The sequence below is a fragment of the Ornithorhynchus anatinus genome, chromosome 4 (assembly GCF_004115215.2).
Source record: "Ornithorhynchus anatinus isolate Pmale09 chromosome 4, mOrnAna1.pri.v4, whole genome shotgun sequence".
Classification (NCBI taxonomy): domain Eukaryota; kingdom Metazoa; phylum Chordata; class Mammalia; order Monotremata; family Ornithorhynchidae; genus Ornithorhynchus; species Ornithorhynchus anatinus.
In genome coordinates, this window is record NC_041731.1 from 88726520 (window position 1) to 88749001 (window position 22482).

Here is a 22482-nt window from a genome sequence, read left to right on the forward strand (position 1 = left end):
ATAATAATAATATCATATCTCATTCTCATTTCTCCTGCCATAGACTCTTATTCTGCTTTCCACACTTCCTGGAACCCCCCTCCATTCAAATTCACTAGATACTACTATTACTGATAATACTATTAAGAATTATAACAACAACAACAATAATAGTGATGAATAAGTATTATCTATTGAATTTGAATAGATATGTGCTTGGCACATAGTAAGAGCTTAACCAAAGCCATTTAGAGGGAGAAGGAAGAAATACTTTAAAGAAAACAAGAAGCAAAACCTCATGTTCTGCAAAACCATGGAGAGCTGGGAGACAGCAGCATAAAACAGATCAGTCTACCATAAAGCAATTGGAAAAAGTAGGGAGAAAAGTGGCTGTGATAAATACAATGAGGATAAATTATGGATATGTACCAAAGTACTGTGGGGTTGAGGGAGGGGTGAATAAAGGGACCAAATCCAAGTGCAAGGGTGATGCAGAAGGGAGTGGGAGAAGAAATGAGGACTTAGTCAAGGAAGGCCTCTTGGAGGAGATGTGCCTCAATAAGACTTTGAAGGTGGGGAGAATGATTGTCAGATAGGAAGAGGGAGGGCATTGCAGGCCAGAAGCAGGACATGGGCTCGAAGCTGACAGGAACATACATAAAATCAAGGTACATTGAGTAGGTTGGCATTAGAGGAGTGAATTGTGTGGGCCAGGTTGTAGTAGGAGAGCAGTGAGGCAAGGTAGGATGGGGCAGGGTGATTGAGTGCTGTAAAGCCAAGGGTAAGTTTCCAATGGCAGCTTGAAACTGATGTGAGGCAATACACACAAATGGCTTTGAGAATATTTTATTAGTATCTGCTTAATCACATTTCAGCAAAATGATTACAGAAATAGAGTAAGATTAAAGATGCAGCACTGCCCACTGACAAGAGAGCATCAGAAAAAAGGTTATATTTCATGAGCGCACATTCTCTAGGTAGAAGTATAATTCAATCATTTCAAAACAAACTTTCATCTCATGCATTCATTCTTAAATTTTTACAGCTTCATTGTATTTTGCATCCCTGGAAACACAAAGATCAATCTGATGAAGAGTTCTACACAAGGCATAAATACCCTATAATTCTTTTCATCTCCAAATTAAGTCAGCTCTTGATCCACTCCTATCTTGCACCTCCAAGGAGTATCAATTTAAAATTAGTGCAATACATCACTGAGGTATAACCAAAAAGACAAACCCTTTACAAATTTGGATTTGTCATCCCAATTCCTTGGCATTCAATAATGTAAGTTTCTTTAGAAGAATCATCCTCATCTTCTGATTTGTTAATAGTAAATTTAGCCTGAAACAAGAAATGAGATTTTTTTTAAAATTTTCAAATTAAATACCCTGAATAATATATATGTGTACTGCCTCTCGGTCATGATTTCTTATGCTGCATTAAATGTTAATCCCTACCTATACAGAGCCACCAGTAAATTAAATGCTTATCAAAAGTCAATCAATCAGTCCTATTTGTTAAGCACTTTCTGTGTGCTGAGCACTGCACTCTCCCCCGATTAGACTGTAAGCCCGTCAAACGGCAGGGACTGTCTCTATCTGTTGCCGACTTGTTCATCCCAAGCGCTTAGTACAGTGCTCTGCACATAGTAAGCGCTCAATAAATACTATTGAATGAATGAATAAAATATAAAACCTGCATGAGGTATCCTGATGTTCTGTGTTTGGTCAACTCAGCTTCTCTGGTCACATATATAATAAGCCAGCTTTATAAATGTGTCAAGCTTTAACGTATGACAAAAACACCTGTCATATGTATTGATGGCTGTCAGCTGTCAAATTAAAATTTTTTAAAATGAAGAGAATGATAACTGTGTCAAACATTGAGTTTCTACACAGATGAAGAGGGAATTTTAAAGTTTAAATTATTAACAGCTAAAAAAAAAAGGAATAAACATATATCCACCTAATACACGGTAGGCTGTCCGAAGGAGGATGGATGTGTGTGTGTGAGGGGAGTGAGGTGAGGAGTGGGAGGTATGTGGGCATGGGGATACTTGAAGAAGACAGCTTGTCTTTACAAACTGTTTTAAATGAGAAGAAAATGGACTACTGATGAGTTATACCTCAGCCTGTGAAGTCCAGGAAACTGGACACAAACACCTAAAAAAGTCCCGGTAGCAGCTGGGGAAGCTTTATGGGCCATTTGAGTATTTGAATGACAAAGAGCAAACTGTGTATAAAGCTGGTGGGTGAGAGAGCCAGGGCTTGCTACACTGACTCCTATTTCGAGAGGAAGCTGATAGAATGGTGGGCTTGTTGGTGCCTCCCTCCCTCCACCATGCTCACTCGCTTACGTGTTCTTTCTCTCTTGCTCTTTCTTTCTCTCTCTCTCCTCCTCCCCTCCCCACCACACTTTGTGGGCTCATTCTGTCAGTGAAGCCGGCAACTTCTTTCCTTAGTGAACTCCATCTGTAGCAGAATTTGGATGTTAGGGAGAGGCACTGAGGGGAGTTTTAGGGTTTAGGGACTTTCAGTTCCATTCTTACTGGGACTTTGGATACCACAACAGACCTATGGGGCTACAATTATAGCTCTGTGTGGAACGGGTGTGGAATCTGGACTCCACAAAACTTGGAGCTTGTTCAAAATCTGAGTTAATGAAGTTTCCAAGGCGCAATCTCTAATCTGTTTGGGATCAGAGGTGCCGATTTTTCAGTGAGTGCTGGGATGAAATGAGGGTGGGAATTTTAGTGGGGACGGGGAATGAAGACTGAGTGGGGACAGACTTCAAGGAGCTAATGAGGCCAGAGAGTCACTACATTGGGGCTTTTCAACCCTGACTGGAAACAAAAGATCTATCAGTGAGCAAGGCTGGGAACTCTGTGAAGTAGGACTTGGTCAACAACTACTAGAGAGTTTCAAGTCCTTAATTTTCCTCACTCTCATATGAGTGATAGTGAAGAAGGATGGGCCGTGACCCGGAACTCTGCTCTGGGGCCAGTGGATGTAGCGATGGGGAACTGTGCCAAGGTGAATCTGGCACTGGCCATCTCAAGGTCAAAAAGCTACCTGCGACTTAACTTCTCTGGCCAGCGGGGGGTGGGAAGGCGGAAAGATAGGTGTCCTTCACCTCCATGCCAACCAAGTAATATATGGGGGATGGAAGTGGGGGAGACTGCGGAAGGCGGGACGGCCCAAGCCACAGGTAATAAAATACCTGTGTCCTCTGACCTTCTGGACAGTGGACCGAGACGTGCAGCAGCAGCCCACATGCCCCCCGCCCAGAGCGCAAGATGCCCGCTCTGCAACCAGAACCAGCGCACTGAGGAAAGGGCCGCGGATGGGTGAGTGTCTCACCGAACATTCGTGGGTGGGAGCCAGGTGCTTCACTAAGGGCGGAGAACACAGAAGTGGATTCCTCCTGAAGTGGGAGGCATATGTGGGTGAGAGCTAGCCACTTCACCAAGTGTGGGTAACGCATAAGTGGATTCCTCCTAAATGGGAAGTGCACATGGACAAGAGCTAGCCGCCTCACCACGTGCGAAGAAACCATAAGAAAATTCCTCCTGGGTGCGACCTGGGGGTTCTGCCACATGCGAGTAACATACAAGTATATTCTTCCCATTAGGGAAGCTCTAGTATTGCTCAATAATCATATTCCTCCTGAAAGGGAAGTTCAATTCGCCAATTCCAAAATAATCAAATAATTCAATTTGCCTCACAATATAAATTTTGTATAAAACTCAGGCTTTCTGTCCCCAGTCTCTCTCTCCCTCTCGCCATGCCAATTCCTGAACATACCCATCCCTGAGCGATGGGTGGCAGCAATGAAGTAAACTTTTAGAAGAAAAGAAAATGTCAGAATTTCACCAATGGCTTATTTTGCAATTTGGAAGTGCATTCCAGAGAACCCGCATAAATTTTAAAAATGAACTCAAAAAGCAGAAGCTATTTAAAAACCATGTCTGTAGACAATCTCTTCTCCTATTGTTTGACTCTCTCCAGAAGGTTATTTCCGTGAAAACAGATGTATGACCTTATTTTATTTGCAAAATTGCTTCCACTGAATAATCCCCCATCTCAGTTTTTGAGGAGGAAATAAAGGATGGTTTCTATAGGCAGTGATAGTGCTGCAAATGGGGGTAGGAAGAGGCGTAGGGTCAGAACATACCTGGGATGGGCTTATACCACGATAGTCTCTTTTTTGAAATGTGCACACATATTAAGGTAGGATGAAAGGCAGGGTCACAGTGAGGCAGCCAGAGGCAAGCCGGAAAAGGACAAGTGAGAGGGAGGCTACTTAAATTCAAGAAGTGTCTATTGTACGTAACATCTTTCCTTTCCTTCCCCATATCTTTCCTCTTGCTTTATTATTTCTCCTGCTCCCATTATTGTTAATTTAATTTCCCATGTAATAGCTCCTACCCTATTTTGGGATGACAAAAATTATGCAAAAAGCAGGGCAATGATGCTAGTTAGTACGACTGCTGTTTTCTTATTAATACGCCCCAAGCACTATCCTGAAGCCAGCCATTTCATTTGATTTCTACTGACCTTTGTTAGCTGCTCAGCGAAATATATTGCAGTTTGTGTGTGGAGCGTAATTGGTCCTGTCTTGATTCTCGAGACCCCGCTGGCCAACGCCATGAAAATAATCAACTAGAGAAACAAACAAAACATTGCTCCCAGTTACATGGTCCTAGGTTAAAACTTCTGCTTCTTATCTAAACCAATAGCTACTAAAAAGTGCCAAAGTAAAAATCAAATAAGAAAGAAAAATGATTTCCCTTGAAGTGTCCTTACCTGGTCTTGCATATACTCATCCACAGCACCACCATGTCTAAGATTACTTAGTAGCATCTCTGCAGCTTCAATTCCAACCCTGTCAGCATACACACCTGTAACAGGAGAAAGGTAGACAAATGAAGCACTGAGTAAGAAAAAAGTCCTAACAAATTACCGAGACTTTGGTGCCCTATAATTCATCTAACTTCAGTGTATTACAGTGCTTGGCACATCATAAGCACTTAATTATTATTATTACAAGGGTTTGTCTTTCCACTTGAACTGGAACTCTGCAAACCTCTTTCCTCATCTTAACAATATTTAATCGAGTGTCAGCTAACTGCTTGAGAGAGTACAATAGAAACATGACAAGAGAAGCAGCGTGGCTCAGTGGAAAGAGCCCGGGCTTGGGAGTCAGGTCATGGGTTCGAATCCTGGCTCTGACACTTGTCAGCTGTGTGGCTGTGGGCAAGTCACTTCACTTCTAGGTGCCTCAGTTCCCTCATCTGTAAAATGGGGATGAAGACTGTGAGCCCCATGTGGGACAACCTGATTACCCTGTATACCCCAGCTCTTACAACAGTGCTCTGCACATAGTAAGCGCTTAACAAATACCAACATTATTATTATTATTAGATTGCTGCCCTAAAGAATTTACAACCTACTGGGATAGGTTATGGGCAGAGAACATTTCTGTGAATTCTGTTGTACTGTACTCACCCAAGCACTTAGTATAGTGCTCCACACATAGTAAGTGCTCAGTAAATACCATTGATTGACTGACTGATGGGCAGACAATAATTATTTCCAAATAGGGGGAGCAAAAGGTCAAGAATATACAAGCAACTTCATGAGAAGCAGCATGGTGTAGTCGATAGAGCACAGGCCTGGGAGTTAGAAAGTCTTGGGTTCTAATCCCAGCTCTACCACTTATCTGCTGTGTGGTCTGAAGCAAGTCACTTCACTTCTCTGGGCTTCAGGTACCTCATCTGGAAAATGTAGATTGTGACTGTGGGCCCCAGGTGGGACAGAGACTGTGTCCAACCTGATTTGCTTGGATCCACCCCAGCACTTATTACAGTGTCCGACAGATAGTAAGCCCTTAACAAACGCACAATTATTTAAAACTAGATCAGGCAAAAGTAGCTAATTAAATAATATGCACACCAAAATATACAAGTACATAAGAGCTGAGGACAGAAATGAAATATATAAGAGCTAAGGATGGTTTGGAGTTGATTGATGGGTATTGTGAATTAATTGAAGAAGTGGGGTTTTTTAATCAATCAATAGTATTTACTGAGCACTTACTGGGTGTAGAGCATGGTACGAAATGCCTGGGAGAGTACAATATAACAGAGGGAGTAAACACATTCCCTACCCACACAAGTTTACAGTCTAGAGGATGAAGCCCCTGGAACAGAAGGGATGAGGAAGGTTCTGAAAAAAGGAGGGATCCCTGATCTGACAGATTTGAGAAGGGTTAAGGTACAGGCAAGATAAGGTAAGGTAAGGTACGGCGAGATATAGTTAGAAGAGAAGTTTGGAGGAGCAAAGAGTGCAAGCAGGGGAAGGTAACGGGAAATTGATCTGACCACCTTACAATTGCTTCAGCTGAAAAGTTAAGGCCACACTCTACCACGATGGAACCTTACAATAAGGAGAAAATGTCATGATTGAGCTGGTCCAGGAGAACTGCAATAAGTATAATTATTTCTCCCTAAAAAACCAAGATGCTCCATGACTCATCAAGCTCTATGTTTAGGGCTATTACATGATCAGAACACAATAGATGGTCAGTAAATATTACCAATTAACTTTAATCTAATACTCACAACAAAAACCCAGCTATTTTTTCTAGACCTCTCCAAAGTAGTTTTGAAAGTCTGAATAATAATAATGATGACAGTATTTATTAAGGACTTATTGTGTGTCAGGTACTGTACTAAGCATTAGGGTGGTTACAAGAAAATCAGGTTGGACACCAGTCCTTGTCCCGTGTGGAGCTCACAGTCTCAATCCCCATTTTACAGATGTGGTAACTGAGGCCCGGAGAAGTGAAGGGACTTGTCCAAGGATACACAGCAGACAAGTGGTAGAGCTGGGATTAGAACCCATGACCTTCTGACTCCCAAGCCCTTTCTCTATCCACTACACCATGCTGCTTCTCATGTTAGTCTGAGTGTGTACATCTAAATGTTTCTCCCCAATTTATTTTGAGCACAATTTCTAAAACAGAATGAGTCTTTCAGAGGTACTGGTATTTCAAAACAGTCCTATAATCTATTTGCCCTAGACTAATTGGCCTTAATTGTACTTGGCTATGAGTGAAAAGGTCCTTTAAGGAAAGGGAAAGTGGGTAGTTTCATTAATATTAAAATCGGGAAATTCAGAGCCCACACTGTTCTCCTGAAAAGCCAATGACTTTGAAATAGTATACACTACTAAATCTTACAGCTTGTGTGGACTTTTTAATTGGCATCATGAGGGGAAAAAAAGATTTAAAAAGGAAATGCAACTTAAATATGGAACTGTTAAACACTACCTGTTTCACCCACTGTAGCTATAATTTTTAGCCTTGTTTTTTTTTAACTTAATCTTTTCCCACCTGACAAAAAACCTATTTTTCAAATAATTTCATATTTTAGAAAAAAAATTAAATAAATCCTAAAATGTTGGCAGTAGCACAGCAGAGGAAAATAAATGCTCCCTGTTTTGGGAATTTTCCCCTGATTAAAATTCAAGTAATACAAATCTTGAGTGAGCAAAGAAAACTAAAGGTATCACGATATGACATGAATTCACTGAATTTAGATATTCTTGATGAATACACTAAGGGTAACAGTCACGAAATAAATAGCACATTTGAGAAAATACAATGATAATATTGCAGAAGACACAATGAGGGTCAGAAGACAAAAATATTCAACAACTTATGATCACTTTAATCATTTGCTGCATTCAAAATCAAAAAAATGTATACTCAGTGAGTCAAGAAAAGATGGAGATTTCCTAATTTTTGTTCTTTCTTAGGGAATATGTGGAGGGCATCAGTTAGCATGAGGCAATGAATTCCAAAGAGAGTGGAGAAAATACATAAAAACATTTTCTAATTTAAATGTCATATAAATTCTTATGAAGTGACAGTAAGCTCTCCTTAAAAAAAGGAAACTGCCTAAACCTCAAGTTTAGCTATCCTACAGTAACAAATTCCTTAACCACTGATTCAATTAAAATCACACTGGATTATGCATCTGCTGATTTAAATTGATCTAAGATAAACTGACTTTAAAGGGATGAGCCTAAGAGAAAAATACCTAAAATGATTTCCTGGAGGAGCATTAGACTTTTGAATCAAAACTTATTTAGTGTACTGATGGGGTGTGTGTGTGTGTGTGTGTGTGGGTGTGTGGGGGGGGGGGGTGTGTGTGGAGGGGGGTGTGTGTGTGTGGGGGGTGTGTGTGTGTGTAAGACAGTGAAGTTGAAGATAATGCTACAAATAGCAGCAGTGCTTTAATCCCTTCCTAGTGACCTAAATGATCTGTGAGGGACTTTGGGAGCAGCAGTCATTACTGGGGCTTTAGTAACTTCAGGTAGAGAGAAAACTGGGTTCACAATTTGGAAACGCCAACTTATTCTTACCTCTTTTACCAAGTGCTGATCCAGCAAACATACAGCCTGTTGATGTCTCAGCAATAATGCTACATCGAAAACAACATAATGTGTCAGTTTCTCTCTTATCTAAATATGCTCTAAATCATTTACATAACTATAAAACCCAGATCACAGTGATGCTAACCAGGCACAGTCAGACTCAACTAGAGTTTAAGGTAAAAAAGCCTATATGTTTCAGATATGGCTGCTGAAACAGAGTGTTAAATATTTCATACATTGAAAAGAAAAGGTAGATTCACTGAGGACATAAAAAGACAATAGCAGAGGTGGATTTCACCACAGGTACTAATATCCTTAAGCTACTTCTGATCAGGAAAGTCACAACTAGATTCTAACTGGAATCTATCAAGGGATTATTTGGCCCCTATAGTTCAAACTTCAAATCTCAGTTTTTTTAAAAAAGGGACTCCCCACACATAAAAAAGTATCCTGGGATCAAGTCAAAGTGCCACCATTTCACTGCTAAGAGCTCCACAAAAGATACTACGGCAGTCTCAAATAAAGTTACTATATATATATAGGAATATATATTTTACATATGATCCTATATCCTGACATTTACTTTCCACCCATAACTAGAAAACCCACCCCCCAACAAAAACCCCAGCGTTATAAAAGTTTAAATACAGAGATCGACCTTTAACTGCAAAAGCATCAATTACAGGAATATACTGAAGATCCCACACCGATACTTTTTTCACTGGGTGATCAGAATGGTTCTATTTTCCCTCTCCAAAATGTCTTTGGCATCTTTAATGTTTATGAACAGGTAAAGAAAAATAGTTTCTGAAATTTCCCAGAAAAGCAAAACCGAGAGTCCGACTGACTGATTAGCAACAGGCTCATCCTGAAAAGCACAATCCCTCGTAAGAAATCAGAGGTAAAGTTGAAAAGGATGTCAAATGTCAAAAAGGCCCCGGTTAACTCAATTGTCAACTATTTTATCTATCCCATGGCTTTCGTACACTAGCAGAGTACTTTTTGTAACTACCAATCGCATAACGTCCTTAAATGGGCGATTACTTTCGATAGTCTGAACTAATGACATGGGAAGAGTTTATAGGGTCTTGTCTCACATTATTCCATTTCCATTGCCAAAGGCTTGGTCTTTAGGTTCCTGAACAGGCTGGACGTTAACGTACAGATCCCTGATTTCTTTTCTGATGCATCTCACTGCTGCTGCTGCCATATCTTTTGCTATCTAATTTGGTAAGACAGAAAGGCAACTGTTACAGTAAAGCTGAAATAAATCACTGATTAGTTTGACAATCAATTTCAGTCCACAAAGGTTAAATCAGTCATAACTTTTATATAAATTATTTAGAAATGCTCAGCTCAAGTCAAACTTTTAAAAATTAGCTATCATTTGATGATAAGAGAATAAAAAGTAAATACCATAATAATACAGGGGCAGGGGGAGCCAAAAAAATGTGTTACAAGAATATTTTGGCCACTTACTTTCAAAGGCAGAACACCAGCAACAAAAGTTCTTCCATATATCTTTGTCACAGTGCCACGGTCAGTTATATTTATTGCATTCAACTGTTTAACCGGTGACATTCGAATAACCACTTCGCCACCCCCCTTGGGATAGTAGCCCCTAGGAAAAATATACAAGTGGATCAAGAACGATCAATGACAAAATCAAAATATGGCAATATTACCACTATTAGAGTGATTGTTTTAGAATACACTGTTCACTGACACAATCAAAAAGCAGTATCAAAATGTCAAAGCACCAAGTGAAGGTGCCTATGTGATGTTCATTTTTACTCCCCTAAGAGAACACTAAAAATGAGCATTATTCTTGGACCCCACTCTCCAAAATCTACTCACCAACTCATTACTACCCAACTCAGGGATGGCCTATGTATTTCCATAGTAGTGCCTTTGAATGAATGAATGGACTAATACCATGCAAGATTTGACTGAGAGGGGAAACATAACTTCTTTTTCCCTTATCAATTTCACCTTTTAACCCCGGTAGCATGAATATAAAGGAAAATGTCCCATATCACTTTAATGGGGCAGTAAAAGTTTCATGTGACTGTCCCTCAGTGTGGAATCAATCAGTGGTACTCATTATGCGCTTACTAGGTGCAGAGCCCTGTACTAAGTGCTTGGGAGAGTACAATTCATTCATTCAATAGTATTTATTGAGCGCTTACTATGTGCAGAGCACTGTACTAAGTGCTTGGAATGTACAATTCGGCAACAGATAGAGGCAATCCCTACCCAATGAGGGCTCACATTAGTGTACACATTCCCTGCCCATAACGAGCTTATAGTCTACAGGGGAAGCCTTACTTTTTGGTGCTATTTCAGAAAAATGGAAATGGTGTGCACTTGAGGGCCTAAAAAATACTGGCTTATTTCATCATTTAGAAATCCACTAGCCCTTGCATGGAAGCCCCTTTTCACTGAAATCTTAGACTGACTGTATGACAGCAGGTCATTCTTAGGTTTGATGTTGTTGCCCATAGGACAGCTGGCCACAGCAGGGCAAGAGGAAGAAGCTGCAGCTGAAGCACCCAATTCCCCACTTTTACCAGCCAACAGTTGAATGGGGGGTGGGGAGGAGATAGAGAGAGAGAAACAGAATGACAGAGAGAGAGAGAAAAATAGAGGAAAAGAAAGAGAGGGGTTGGAGGGAGAGTCAGAAAGAGGTAGGTAAGGTATGAACATGTATGAAAAAGACAGTATTTGTGTCTCTCCCTTTCCTGGCTTCTCCGCACAACCCAATATTAAAGATCCTCCCATACACATTGAATCTGCAAGAAAATAATACTAATTGTTCATTCCCTTTTGTTCTCTTTAAGGACAGTTTGTTACACTGTTAATTTGTAGAGACTGAATTTGCAGCATTTTTTACGGTATTTTTTAAGCGCTTACTATGTGGTAGGTGCTGTACTGAGTGCTGGGGTAAATGCAAGCTGATCAAGTTGGACACCATCCAGTCCCACATGGCACTCACAGTCTTAATTCCCATTTTACAGAGGAGGTAACTGAGGCACAGAGAAGTTAAGTGACTTGTCCTAGGTCCCACAGCAGACAAGTGGTCGAGCTGGGATTAATAATAATTATGGTATTTGTTAAGCACTTAAGTGCCAACCATTGTTCTAAGTGCTACCCAGGTCTTTCTGACTCCCAGGGCCATGCTCTATCCAGTAGGTCAACACTACTTCTCAAAAAGGATGCCCATCATATTTATTGAGCCCTTACTATGTGCAGAACACTGCACTAAGCACTTGGAAGAGTACAATATAATAAGAGTTGGTAGACCCATTCCCTGCCCACTAGGAACTTACAGTACACATAACCACCAATAAGACGCAGCCACAGGAAAATCTGATATGCCGGATTTTTGACAAACAAAAGCTTGTGCAATCTTTAGGTAGGTGGTCCCTGGACAGCAGCACCCCCAAAATATTTTTCATTCATTCATTCATTCAATAGTATTTATTGAGCACTTACTATGTGCAGAGCACTTTTCTGAAATACACCTGAACTTCAATGTGCACATTGGCACAAAGACCTTCCTTTTTCCCCATACGTTCTCTCCCACAAAAACCAACCTCCAATACAAGACATATGTTACAATGCTATTTAGACATACAACCTACCTCATTTTAATGTCACAGGCAAACGTGAAACCAAATTTTTCAACAATCGGCTTGAAGACCTGAAAAAGCCGACATATTTTGTATTAACCTTGGGATCTGGGTAATGTTAACACCTAAGATACTAAACACTATTTCAGTTCAGATTCCTCACCTATTATCAATCAAAGATCACTACTTTCTAAACCCTGAGTTAATGGCCCGTTTTACTTTTTAAATAATTTTCCCCAGTTTGGTGCATTCAACATTGAAGTTTCACAGAGAGAAACATTAGTTTAGATACTGAAGTACCACTACTGAGATTAAAGAAGGATTCAGTCTGAACAGTGGGCTTGGCACAATGCATAAATGAAATAAATGGACATATATGGGCTAAGTCAATAACATAAAAGCAATCTTAAACAATCAGTGATATTTATCAAGCACTTAATGAGTGAGGAGAGTACCGTATTTAAACACTGATCAAATAGGCAGTCTGCCCGCCCATAAGATGTTCTTTGGCAGCAAAAAAATGATCTTTACCATTACTGTATAGTCAATTTGTGGGGCCATTTCAGCATTCGTCCCTCCTTTCAAGTACAGCTGTGACGGGGAAGCCGCAAACAGAACACAGGGCATTGAGACCTGCATCAACAGACACACACTCCTAAAGTGGGGGTGAAAACAGCCCATTCCATTAGCTCTTGTTTTCATTATTTTCTCAGTTCATTAAGGCTATCGTATACAATTTCATCAGTGGAAGCATAATTTACTAGCCAACTGAAGAATAAGGTGTAAAATTTTAATCTCGTGATTTTCTGAGTGATAGATTTTTAAATACTCCATGATCCTGAACATAATGAAATTCAATAAATTTAACTGTAGTAAGAAACACTTTCTACGAAAGGTCTATTTAAAAAACTGAGGACATTTTTCTGATTTTTTAAAGAATCCCTGTCATTTCCCAAAGAGATTACAATATACTTCAGTGTATTTGGGAGAGAAAAATGTCTTCTGTTTTGTCTCTAAATGCTTTAAAATTTAAAAGTGGAATTTAATGCAAATCTTCCAGTGATTTTATTTAGGGAAAAATGGCACCCAAACCTTCCTCACACACCGTCTTTATTCTTGGAAATAACACTATGAAAACAGCCAGGCAGAATCACTGATTGGAACCTAAGTGTCATCAAGTCTTTGGGCTCCAAACTCTTTCTAGACCCTCTGGCACCTGACGGTTGGTCTATCCATTCGCTATTTAAATCATTTTTAGAGTGCTGAGAAGTAATATTTTTTTTCTAAAGGGAAGCAGTGTGGCCTAATGAATATAGAACATGGGCCTGGGAATCAGGAGGACCTGAGTTCTAATCCCAGCTCTTCCAATTGTCTGCTGTGTGACCTTGGGGAAGTCACTTAATTTCTCTGTGACTCAGCTACCTCATCTATAAAATGGTGGTTAAGTTTGTGAGCCCTCTGCAGGACATGGATTGTGTCCAACCTGATTTGTCTGTATCTAACCCAGCACTTAGAACAATGCCTGGCACATTCTAAGTGCCTAATAACATACAGTATCAATGTGGCACAGCACACAGTATAGCTCAGTGGAAAGAACACGGGCTTGGAAGTCAGAGGTCATGGGTTCTAATCCCGGCTCCGCCACTTAGCTGTGTGGCTTTGGGCAAGTCACTTAACTTCTCTGTGCCTCAGTTACCTCATCTGTAAAATGGGGATTAAGACTGTGAGCCCCATGTGGGACAACCTAATCACCTTGTATCCCCCCAGCGCTTAGAACAGTGCTTGGCATAGAGTAAGCGCTTAATAAATGCCATCATTATTATTATTAGACATTTGGGAGACTACAATAGAGATGAAGACCTGATCCCTGCCCCCAGGGAAGAAACATGGTCTAATGGATAGAGCAAGGGACTGCAAGTCAGGAGATCCAGCCAAATTCCAGTTCTGCCAATTGCCTGCTGGGTGACCTGGGACAAGTCACTTTAACTTCGGTGCCTCAGTTTCCTTATTTGCAAAATGGGGATAAGATATTTGTTCTCCCCCACCCCTTAAACTGTGAACTCCATGTGGGACAGGAACTGTGTCCAATCTGATTCTCCTGATTCTCCCTTCTTTGCATCTTTTCCCTCCTTTGCTTCTCCCACCTCCCCTTTCTATCTACCACTACTACTCCAGTTACATTATTTTCTCATCCTTCTTTCCACTTTGTAAGCTCCACTTTCCATAACCCCGCCTGAACTGTATTGTACTTTCTAAGCGCTTAGTACAGTGCTCTGCACCTAGTAAGCAATGAATATGACTGAATAAACTCAGCTTCTTGCAACTCTTTTCGATCATCAATCGTTTACTGAACGCTTATTATATGCAAAGCACTGTATTAAGTAATTGGGAGAGTACAATACAACGGAATTAGCAGACCCATTCCTGACATAAGGAGCTTACGCTCTGAAGTCAGATGACCTAATATAACTATGTATAGAATGGTGGTAGCTGGGGAGAAACAGCTGGAAGTAGCCACAAGGATGGAGCATCTGTTTTTCCACATCTTCTGTCACTATTGTGTGGAATGGATTCCCTCTCTCCTGCCATGGTCACCGCCTCTACCCTCTGGATCCAGGCAGGCTGAGTGGCACTGGCAAGCCACATCAACTCACCCCTGCACAGAATTTTGGGAAGACCGCTCTATTTTAATATAGATATCATTCCATTCTTTTGGCCAATAATTTTAGATTTGATCCGAAAAACAACAGTCCAGTGAAATATGGGAAGCCGAACATGAAAAGCAATGGAACCAGAGGGGTTCTGTTTAACTTAACCCATTTTTCCATTTTCAGAGCAAATGTTTCTTCCTCAGGGCTAAAATTGGCTACCGTGCAATGCACAAATACATACGACATACCCTGCTGTCTTGGTATCTGCCGTATGAGTGCCGCCCTTGATCTTTCCAGGTGTAAAGGTTATTTCTGTTGAGCCGATTTCTCCTCCCTCCAGGCGCCCCTCACACAGATCTCGAACCATCTCCAGTCCAGAGAGGTGTTGAGGCCTTCAGGTCATACATAATGTTGCATCAAAATGTGTGCTTCCCAATTGCCCATCACCCCACGATACGTCACACGATAACCAACTAAGAGGACAAAGCAGTGCCCAAATTCAACATGCAGATATTCAGAATTCCACCTATTCCTCCACCACTCCCACAGGAATACATACAGTAAGGACACACTGAGATCGATGCAGAATTTTCATCTCCACACTGATCTTTAAGGCCTCTTTTGCCTTTCAAGTTCCCCTATTCTTCATCTTTAAATTGGAAATTATTGCGTTCTCCCTTACCTCCTTCTCTATAGGTCCCAAAGACTGGGGTATAGCCCTGCAGATGGGCCAGATGACCTTTTATGATCCCTTTTGTTCATGTGATTCTATGATGATGATGAAATCTGCAGCTGGTGAATCTAACTGTAGAATAAGGGCCACAGCTTGCCTGCTTTGTCATGCGACACTTACTCCAGGAAAGAGTCCTATGCTGCGCTAAATCTGCCGCTGGCAGACTGGACCACTCTAATATGCTGCCGACAGCTGGGTGAACTTCTGTACTCTAGGATGCTAAAGGACTGAGAAAAAGTACAATAATAAATGGGCTCAAAGAAGCCTTCCCTGAGGTCTCACTAAATTTTGGCCTACTGCTGAATCCGGCCAGTAAAACTGCCCCTGGAAACATAAAAAACATCCCTGTCTCCTCTCACCTCCCCACCAGGGAGAGAAGCACCAGGGACCCCAAAAAAGACTGGGGAGGAGCATGGCGTAGTAGATAGAGCACAGGCCTGGGAGTCAGAAGTTCATGGGTTCTATTCTTGGCTTTGCCACTTGTCTGCTGTATGACCATGGGCAAATCATTTCATTTCCTCTATGCCTCAGTTCCCTCACTTGTAAAAAGGGGACTGAGGCGGTGAGCCCCACTTGAGACAGGGTCTGTGTCCAACCCGATTTGTTGGTATCTATCCCAGCGCCTAGTACAGTGCCTGGCACATAGTAAGCACTTAACAAATGCCATCATTATTATTATGCCCTTCTGCCAGATAGGCCTGGCAAGGAACCGCCCTGATCAAGCCCAACTCCAAGTGGGCCCGGGGCCAGGGGCGCATTCTGGCTCCGCATCCAGGCTGGTGTAGTGGATAGAGCCAAGGCTTGAGAATCAGGTGGTTACGGGTTCTAATCTCACCTCCACCACTTAATAACAATAATAATGATGGCATTTGTTAAGCGTTTATTATATGCCAAGCCCTGTTCTAAGCGCTGGGGTTAAGTTAATCAGGTTGAACACAGTCCCTGTTCCACATGGGGCTCACAATCTTAATCCTCATTTTACAAATGAGGTAACTGAGGCCGAGAGAAGTGAAGTGACTTGACCAAGATCACACAGCAGACACGGGAGGAGCTAGGATTAGAACCCACGTCCTCTGACTACCAGGCCCGGGCTCTTGCCCTTAGCCATGAGCGTGGGTTCAGGTTATTCTGCCTCACTGGCTGTTCGCCCAGATCACTGGGATGGTCTGCTGTGTCACTTCACTTCTGGGCCTCAATTCCTTCATCTGGAAAATGGGGATTGAGACTCTGAGCCCCACAGGAAACAGGGACTGTGTCCAACCCGATTTGCTTGGATCTACCCCAGTATTTAGTACAGTGCCCAGTGCATAGTAAGCGCTTAATAATAATCACATTGGTATTTGTTAAGTGCTTACTAAGTGCCAAGCACTGTTCTAAGCGCTGGGGTAGATACAAGGTTGTCCCACGTGGGGCCCACGGTCTTCATCCCCATTTTGCAGGTGAGGTCACTGAGGCCCAGAGAAATGAAGTGACTTGCCCAGGGTCACACAGCTGACAAGTGGCAGAGCTGGGATTAGAACCCACAACCTCTGACTTCCAAGCCCGGGCTCTTTCCACTAAGCCACGGAGCTTCACCATCATAACGATAACCAGCACGGTGTTGGGGCACCAGTGGACCCCGACTCCCCTGCCTGCCCGGGGCCTCTTGGTTGGGGTGGGGTCACCTGAGTCCGGGGCTGCTCCTGCCCGCTCGGATCTTCTGCACCCGCAGGGGGAGGCCCAGGAGGCAGCTGAGGGCTGTGGACACCCGCAGGATCTGGCCACCCTGCAGATGGGCGGGGACGGAGACGGGGAGAGAGAGACATTCATCCATTCAGTCAATCGTATTTACTGAACACTCTGGGCATGTCACTCCCCTTCTTAAAAACCTCCAGTGGTTGCCTATCAACCTCTGCACAAAACAAAAACTTCTCACTCTAGGCTTCAAGGCTCTCCATCACCTTGTCCCTTCCTACCTCTCCTCCCTTCTCTCTTTCTACTGCCCACCCCGCACGCTCCGCTCTTCTGCCGCCCACCTCCTCACCGTCCCCCGTTCTCGCCTATCCCGCCGTCGACCCCTGGGCCACGTCCTCCGCGGTCATGGAATGCCCTCCCTCCTCACCTCCACCAAACTAACTCTCTTCTCTTCAAAGCCCTCCTGAGAGCTCACCTCCTCCAAGAGGCCTTCCCAGACTGAGCCCTCCCGTTCCTTCTGCTCCTCCTCCTCCTCCCCTGCCCCCCCTCCTTCTGCTCTTCCCCCTTCCCCTCAGCACTGTGCATATTTGTAAATATTATGCATGTATCATTTATTATAGCAGCGTGACTCCATGCAAAGAGCCCGGGGTTGGGAGTCAGAGGTCATGGGTTCAAATTCCGACTCCGCCAACTGTCAGGTGTGTGACTGAGGACAAGTCACTTCACTTCTCTGGGCCTCAGTTACCTCATCTGTAAAATGGGGATTAAGTCTGTGAGCCTCACGTGGGACCACCTGATGACCCTGTATCTACCCCAGCACTTAGAACAGTGCTTGGCACATAGTAAGTGCTTAAGTGCCATCATTATTATCACCCTATTCATTTTGTTAATGAGGTTTATATCTCCACGATTCTATTTATCTTGATGACGTTGTTTTGTTTTGTTCTTTTGGCTTTGCTGCCTGTCTCCCCCATTTAGACCGTGAGCCTGTCACTGGGCAGGGCTGGTCTCTCTCTGTTGCCCAATTATATATTCCAAGCGCTCGGTCCAGTGCTCTGCACACAGTAAGCGCTCCATCGATTCTGAGAAGCAGCGTGGCTCAGTGGAAAAAGCCCGGGCTTGGGAGTCTGAGATCATGGGTTCGAATCCTGACTCCCCCACTTATCAGCTGTGTGACTATGGGCAAGTCACTTCACTTCTCTGTGCCTCAGTGACCTCATCTGGAATATGGGGATTACATTTTGAGCCTCACGTGGGACAACCTGATGACCCTGGATCTCCCCCAGCGCTTAGAACAGTGCTCTGCACAGAGTAAGCGCTTAACAAACACCAACATCATCATTACTTCACTTCTCTGGGCCTCAGTTCCCTCATCTATAAAATGGGGATTCAGACTGGGAGCCTCACGTGGGACCACCTGATGACCCTGGATCTCCCCCAGCGCTTAGAACAGTGCTCTGCACATAGTAAGCGCTTAACAAATACCATCACTACTGTACCATCATTATTATTATTATTAGAACAGTGTTCTGCACATAGGAAGCGCTTAATACATTATTATTATTATTCTCTGTGCCTCAGTTCCCTCATCTGTAAAATGGGGATGAAAACTGTGAGCCTCACGGGGGACCACCTGATGACCCTGGATCTCCCCCAGCGCTTAGCACAGTGCTCTGCACAGCGTAAGGGTTAACAAATACCAACATTATTATTGTTACTTCACTTCTCTGTGCCTCAGTGACCTCATCTGTAAAATGGGGATGAAGACTGGGAGCCCCAAGTGGGACCACCTCTGCACATAGTAAGCGCTTAACAAATACCATTATTATTATTAATAATTTATAGTATTAATTAGTACATAATACTGAGTGCATATTATATAATATTGTCTATGATAATGACGTATTATTGATGATATTGATAATTGATTATTAGTAGGCGCTCCATCAGTACGATGGAATGAATGAATGGAGAGCAGGCCTGCCCCCCAAGGGGCGGCAGGTTAGAAAGAGAGGTTGGGCGGGCGGGCGGACTCACCCCTTCCAGGATCCCGCCATCGACCTCGACCCGCTGGGCCGCCATGGTGCGGCGTCGGGGTGAGGACCGGCCCGGTGCCCGCCACCCACCGGCCACGCCGAAGCCCCCACACTGCGCAGGCGCAGGCTCACGCCTCCGACCACGCCCCCCGGCCCCGCGCAGGCGCCGGCCTCGACCCCGCCCCCGCCACTGCGCAGGCTCACCGCCCCGACCCCGCCCCCGTCGCCGCGCAGGCGCCCGCCTCGACCACGCCCCCGCCCCTGCGCAGGCGCACAGCCCTGACCACACAACCCCGTCCCTTGGCAGGCATCTGCGCAGGCCTCGCCCCCCCGCACCCGTCCACGCCCCCGCCACTTCAGCGCGCAAGCGCAAAAGCCAGCTCCCCGCTCCCCGGCCCCGCCCTCTCATTCAATAATAATAATGATAATAATGTTGGTATTTGTTAAGCGCTTACTATGTGCCGAGCACTGTTCTAAGCGCTGGGGTAGACACAGGGGAAGCAGGTTGTCCCACGTGGGGCTCACAGTCTTCATCCCCATTTTACAGATGAGGGAACTGAGGCACAGAGAAGTGAAGTGACATGCCCACAGTCACACAGCTGACAAGTGGCAGAGCTGGGATTCGAACTCACGAGCCCCTCCCCCGATTAGACTGTAAGCCCGTCAAACGGCAGGGACTGTCTCTATCTGTTGCCGACTTGTTCATCCCAAGCGCTTAGTACAGTGCTCTGCACATAGTAAGCGCTCAATAAATACTATTGAATGAATGAATGAATGCTCTGCACAGAGTAAGCGCTCAATAAATACGAATGAATGAATGAATGAATGAATGAATGAATGAATGAATGAATGAATGAATGAATGAATGAATGAAGAGGAGGAGGAGGCTCGTTTCCCCTGTCCTGATTGGTGGCCCAGCAGGGAGACTCATTTCCGCTCTCCTGATTGGTGGGGAGGGGGAGGAGGAGGAGAAGGAGGAGGAGGTGGCTCGTTTCCCCTCTTCTGATTGGTGGCCCCGAGGGAGTCTCGTTTCCGCTCTCCTGATTGGTGGGCCGGAGCGGGGGTGGGGAGGAGGAGGAGGAGGAGAAGGAGGAGGAGGCTAGTTTCTCCTCTCCTGATTGGCGGGCCGGAGGGGAGGCTCGTTTCCGCTCTCCTGATTGGTGGCCCAGCAGGGAGATTCATTTCCGCTCTCCTGATTGGCGGGGCGGGGGGGGAGGAGAAGGAGGCTCGTTTCGGCTGTCCTGATTGGCGGTCCGGCGGGGAGGCTGGTTGCGGCTGTCCTGATTGGCGGAGAGGCTCATTTCCCCTCTCCTCCTTGGCGGGAGGAGGAGGAGAAGAAGAAGGAGGGTCGTTTGGGCTGTGCCGATTGGCGGACCGGCGGGGAGGCTCGTTTCCGCGCTCCTGATTGGTGGGACGGGGTGGGGGGGAGGAGGAGGAGAAGAAGAAGAAGGGTCGTTTGGGCTTCCCGATTGGCGGACCGGCGGAGGCTGGTTTGGGCTGTCCTGATTGGCGGGGAGGCTCGTTTCCGCGCTCCTGATTGGCGGGACGGGGAGGAGGAGGAGGAGGAGCAGGAGGCTCGTTTCCGCGCTCCTGATTGGCGGGCCGGGACGGGGGGGGGGGGAGGAGGAGGAGAAGAAGAAGAAGAAGAAGAAGAAGAAGAAGGGTCGTTTGGGCTTCCCGATTGGCGGAGGGTGGAGGCGTGGGCCCCGGCGGCGGGGCGGGGCGGGGCGGGGCGGAGCGGGGCGGGGCGGGGCGGGGCGGAGCGGCGCCGGCCGCTTCCTTAGGAAGATGGCGGCAGTGCGGGTGCTGAGGAGCTGGAGCCGGGCCGCCGCGCCTCTGGTAAGCCGCCCCCTCGCCCGCGGGGAGGACCGGGAGGCAGGCACGGAAGCATCCCCGTAATATGCCCGGTGCTCAGCCCTGGCCTAAGCGCTGGGGGCGGGGCTCGGGGCAAAGAGCCCGGGTTGGGGAGGCGGAGGTCATGGGTTCGAATCCCGCCTCTGCCCCTTGTCAGCTGAGGGACTGGGCCGCTTCGCTTCTCTGGGCCTCAGTCACCTCAACTGTAAAATGGGGATGAAGACTGGGAGCCCCAAGTGGGACCACCTGATGACCCTGGATCTCCCCCAGCGCTTAGAACAGTGCTCTGCACACAGTAAGCGCTTCACAAACACCAACATTATGAACTTCTCTGGGCCTCAGTTTCCTCATCTGTAAAATGGGGATGAAGACTGCGAGCCTCACGTGGGACCACCCGAGGACCCTGGATCTCCCCCAGCGCTTAGAACAGTGCTCTGCGCATAGTAAGCGCTTAACAAACACCAACATCATCATTACTTCGCTTCTCTGGGCCTCAGTTCCCTCATCTGTAAAATGGGGATTCAGACTGGGAGCCTCACGTGGGACCACCTGATGACCCTGGATCTCCCCCAGCACGTAGAACAGTGCTCGGCACATAGTAAGCACCTAACAAATACCAACATTATTGTTATTAAAATGGGGATGAAGACCGTGAACCCCACGTGGGATCACCTGATGACTATCTCCCAGCGCTTAAGACAGTGATCTGCACATAGCAAGCGCTTAACAAATACCAACATTATTATACCAGGTGATGAGGTTGTCCCTTGTAGAGAAGCAGCGGGGCTCCTTGGTTGTGGGTTCTAATCCTGGCCCCGCCACTTGTCAGCCGTGTGACTTTGTGCAAGTCACTTCACTTCTCTGTGCCTCAGTGACCTCATCCCAATGGGGATGAAGACTGGGAGACCCCTGGGAGACAACCTGATTTCCTTGTATCCCCCCAGTGCTTAGAACAGTGCTTGGCACATAGTGCTTAACAAATGCCATCATTATTATTATTATTATTATTCATCCCCAATTTCCAGATGAGGGCCTCAGTTCCCCCATGTGGGACCACCTGATGACCTTGTATCCCCCCCCCCAGCACTTAGAACAGTGCTTGGGACATAGCGAGCACTTAAATGCCATCATCCTTATTATTATTCATCCCCATTTTCCAGATGAGGGAACTGAGACCCAGAGAAGTGAAGTGACTTGCCCCAAGTCACACAGCTGACAAGCAGCGGAGCTGGGATTAGAGCCCATGACCTCTGAGTCCCAAGCCTGGTTGAGTCCCAAGTTAATCAGGTTGGACACAGCCTTTTTCTCAATAATATTATGGTATTTGTTATGCACTTATTATGTGCCAGGCACTGTACTAAGCGCTGGGGTGGATACGAGCAAATCGGGTTGGACACAGGTCCTGTCCCATGGCCTCCCCATCCCCTCAGTCAACCTAAACGCTGGGGTAGATACAAGTTAATCAGGTTGGACACGGTC

The 22482-nt window shown here is 45.0% G+C and overlaps 2 protein-coding genes across 2 annotated transcripts in view; one reads left to right on the forward strand and one right to left on the reverse strand.

Moving 5' to 3' along the window:
• Positions 1-809: 809 nt before the first annotated feature.
• RTCA (RNA 3'-terminal phosphate cyclase) lies at positions 810-19276 on the reverse strand. The gene is made up of 11 exons (XM_029063827.2): positions 19151-19276; positions 17104-17204; positions 14955-15098; positions 12587-12710; positions 12068-12126; positions 9903-10044; positions 9521-9645; positions 8412-8470; positions 4788-4882; positions 4539-4643; positions 810-1323 (listed from the first exon to the last, which is right to left on the reverse strand). Exons 1-11 carry the CDS (start codon positions 19193-19195, stop codon positions 1222-1224), a joined length of 1101 nt encoding a protein of 366 aa, XP_028919660.1. The 5' UTR covers positions 19196-19276; the 3' UTR covers positions 810-1221.
• Positions 19277-20899: 1623 nt separating this feature from the next.
• Positions 20900-22482, forward strand: part of DBT (dihydrolipoamide branched chain transacylase E2) — a 28724-nt gene continuing 27141 nt past the window's right edge. Inside the window, exon 1 of the mRNA XM_029063461.2 lies at positions 20900-20988. Coding sequence (XP_028919294.1) covers positions 20938-20988 — 51 coding nt within the window. The 5' untranslated portion in view covers positions 20900-20937. The remainder of the gene's footprint in view (positions 20989-22482) is intronic.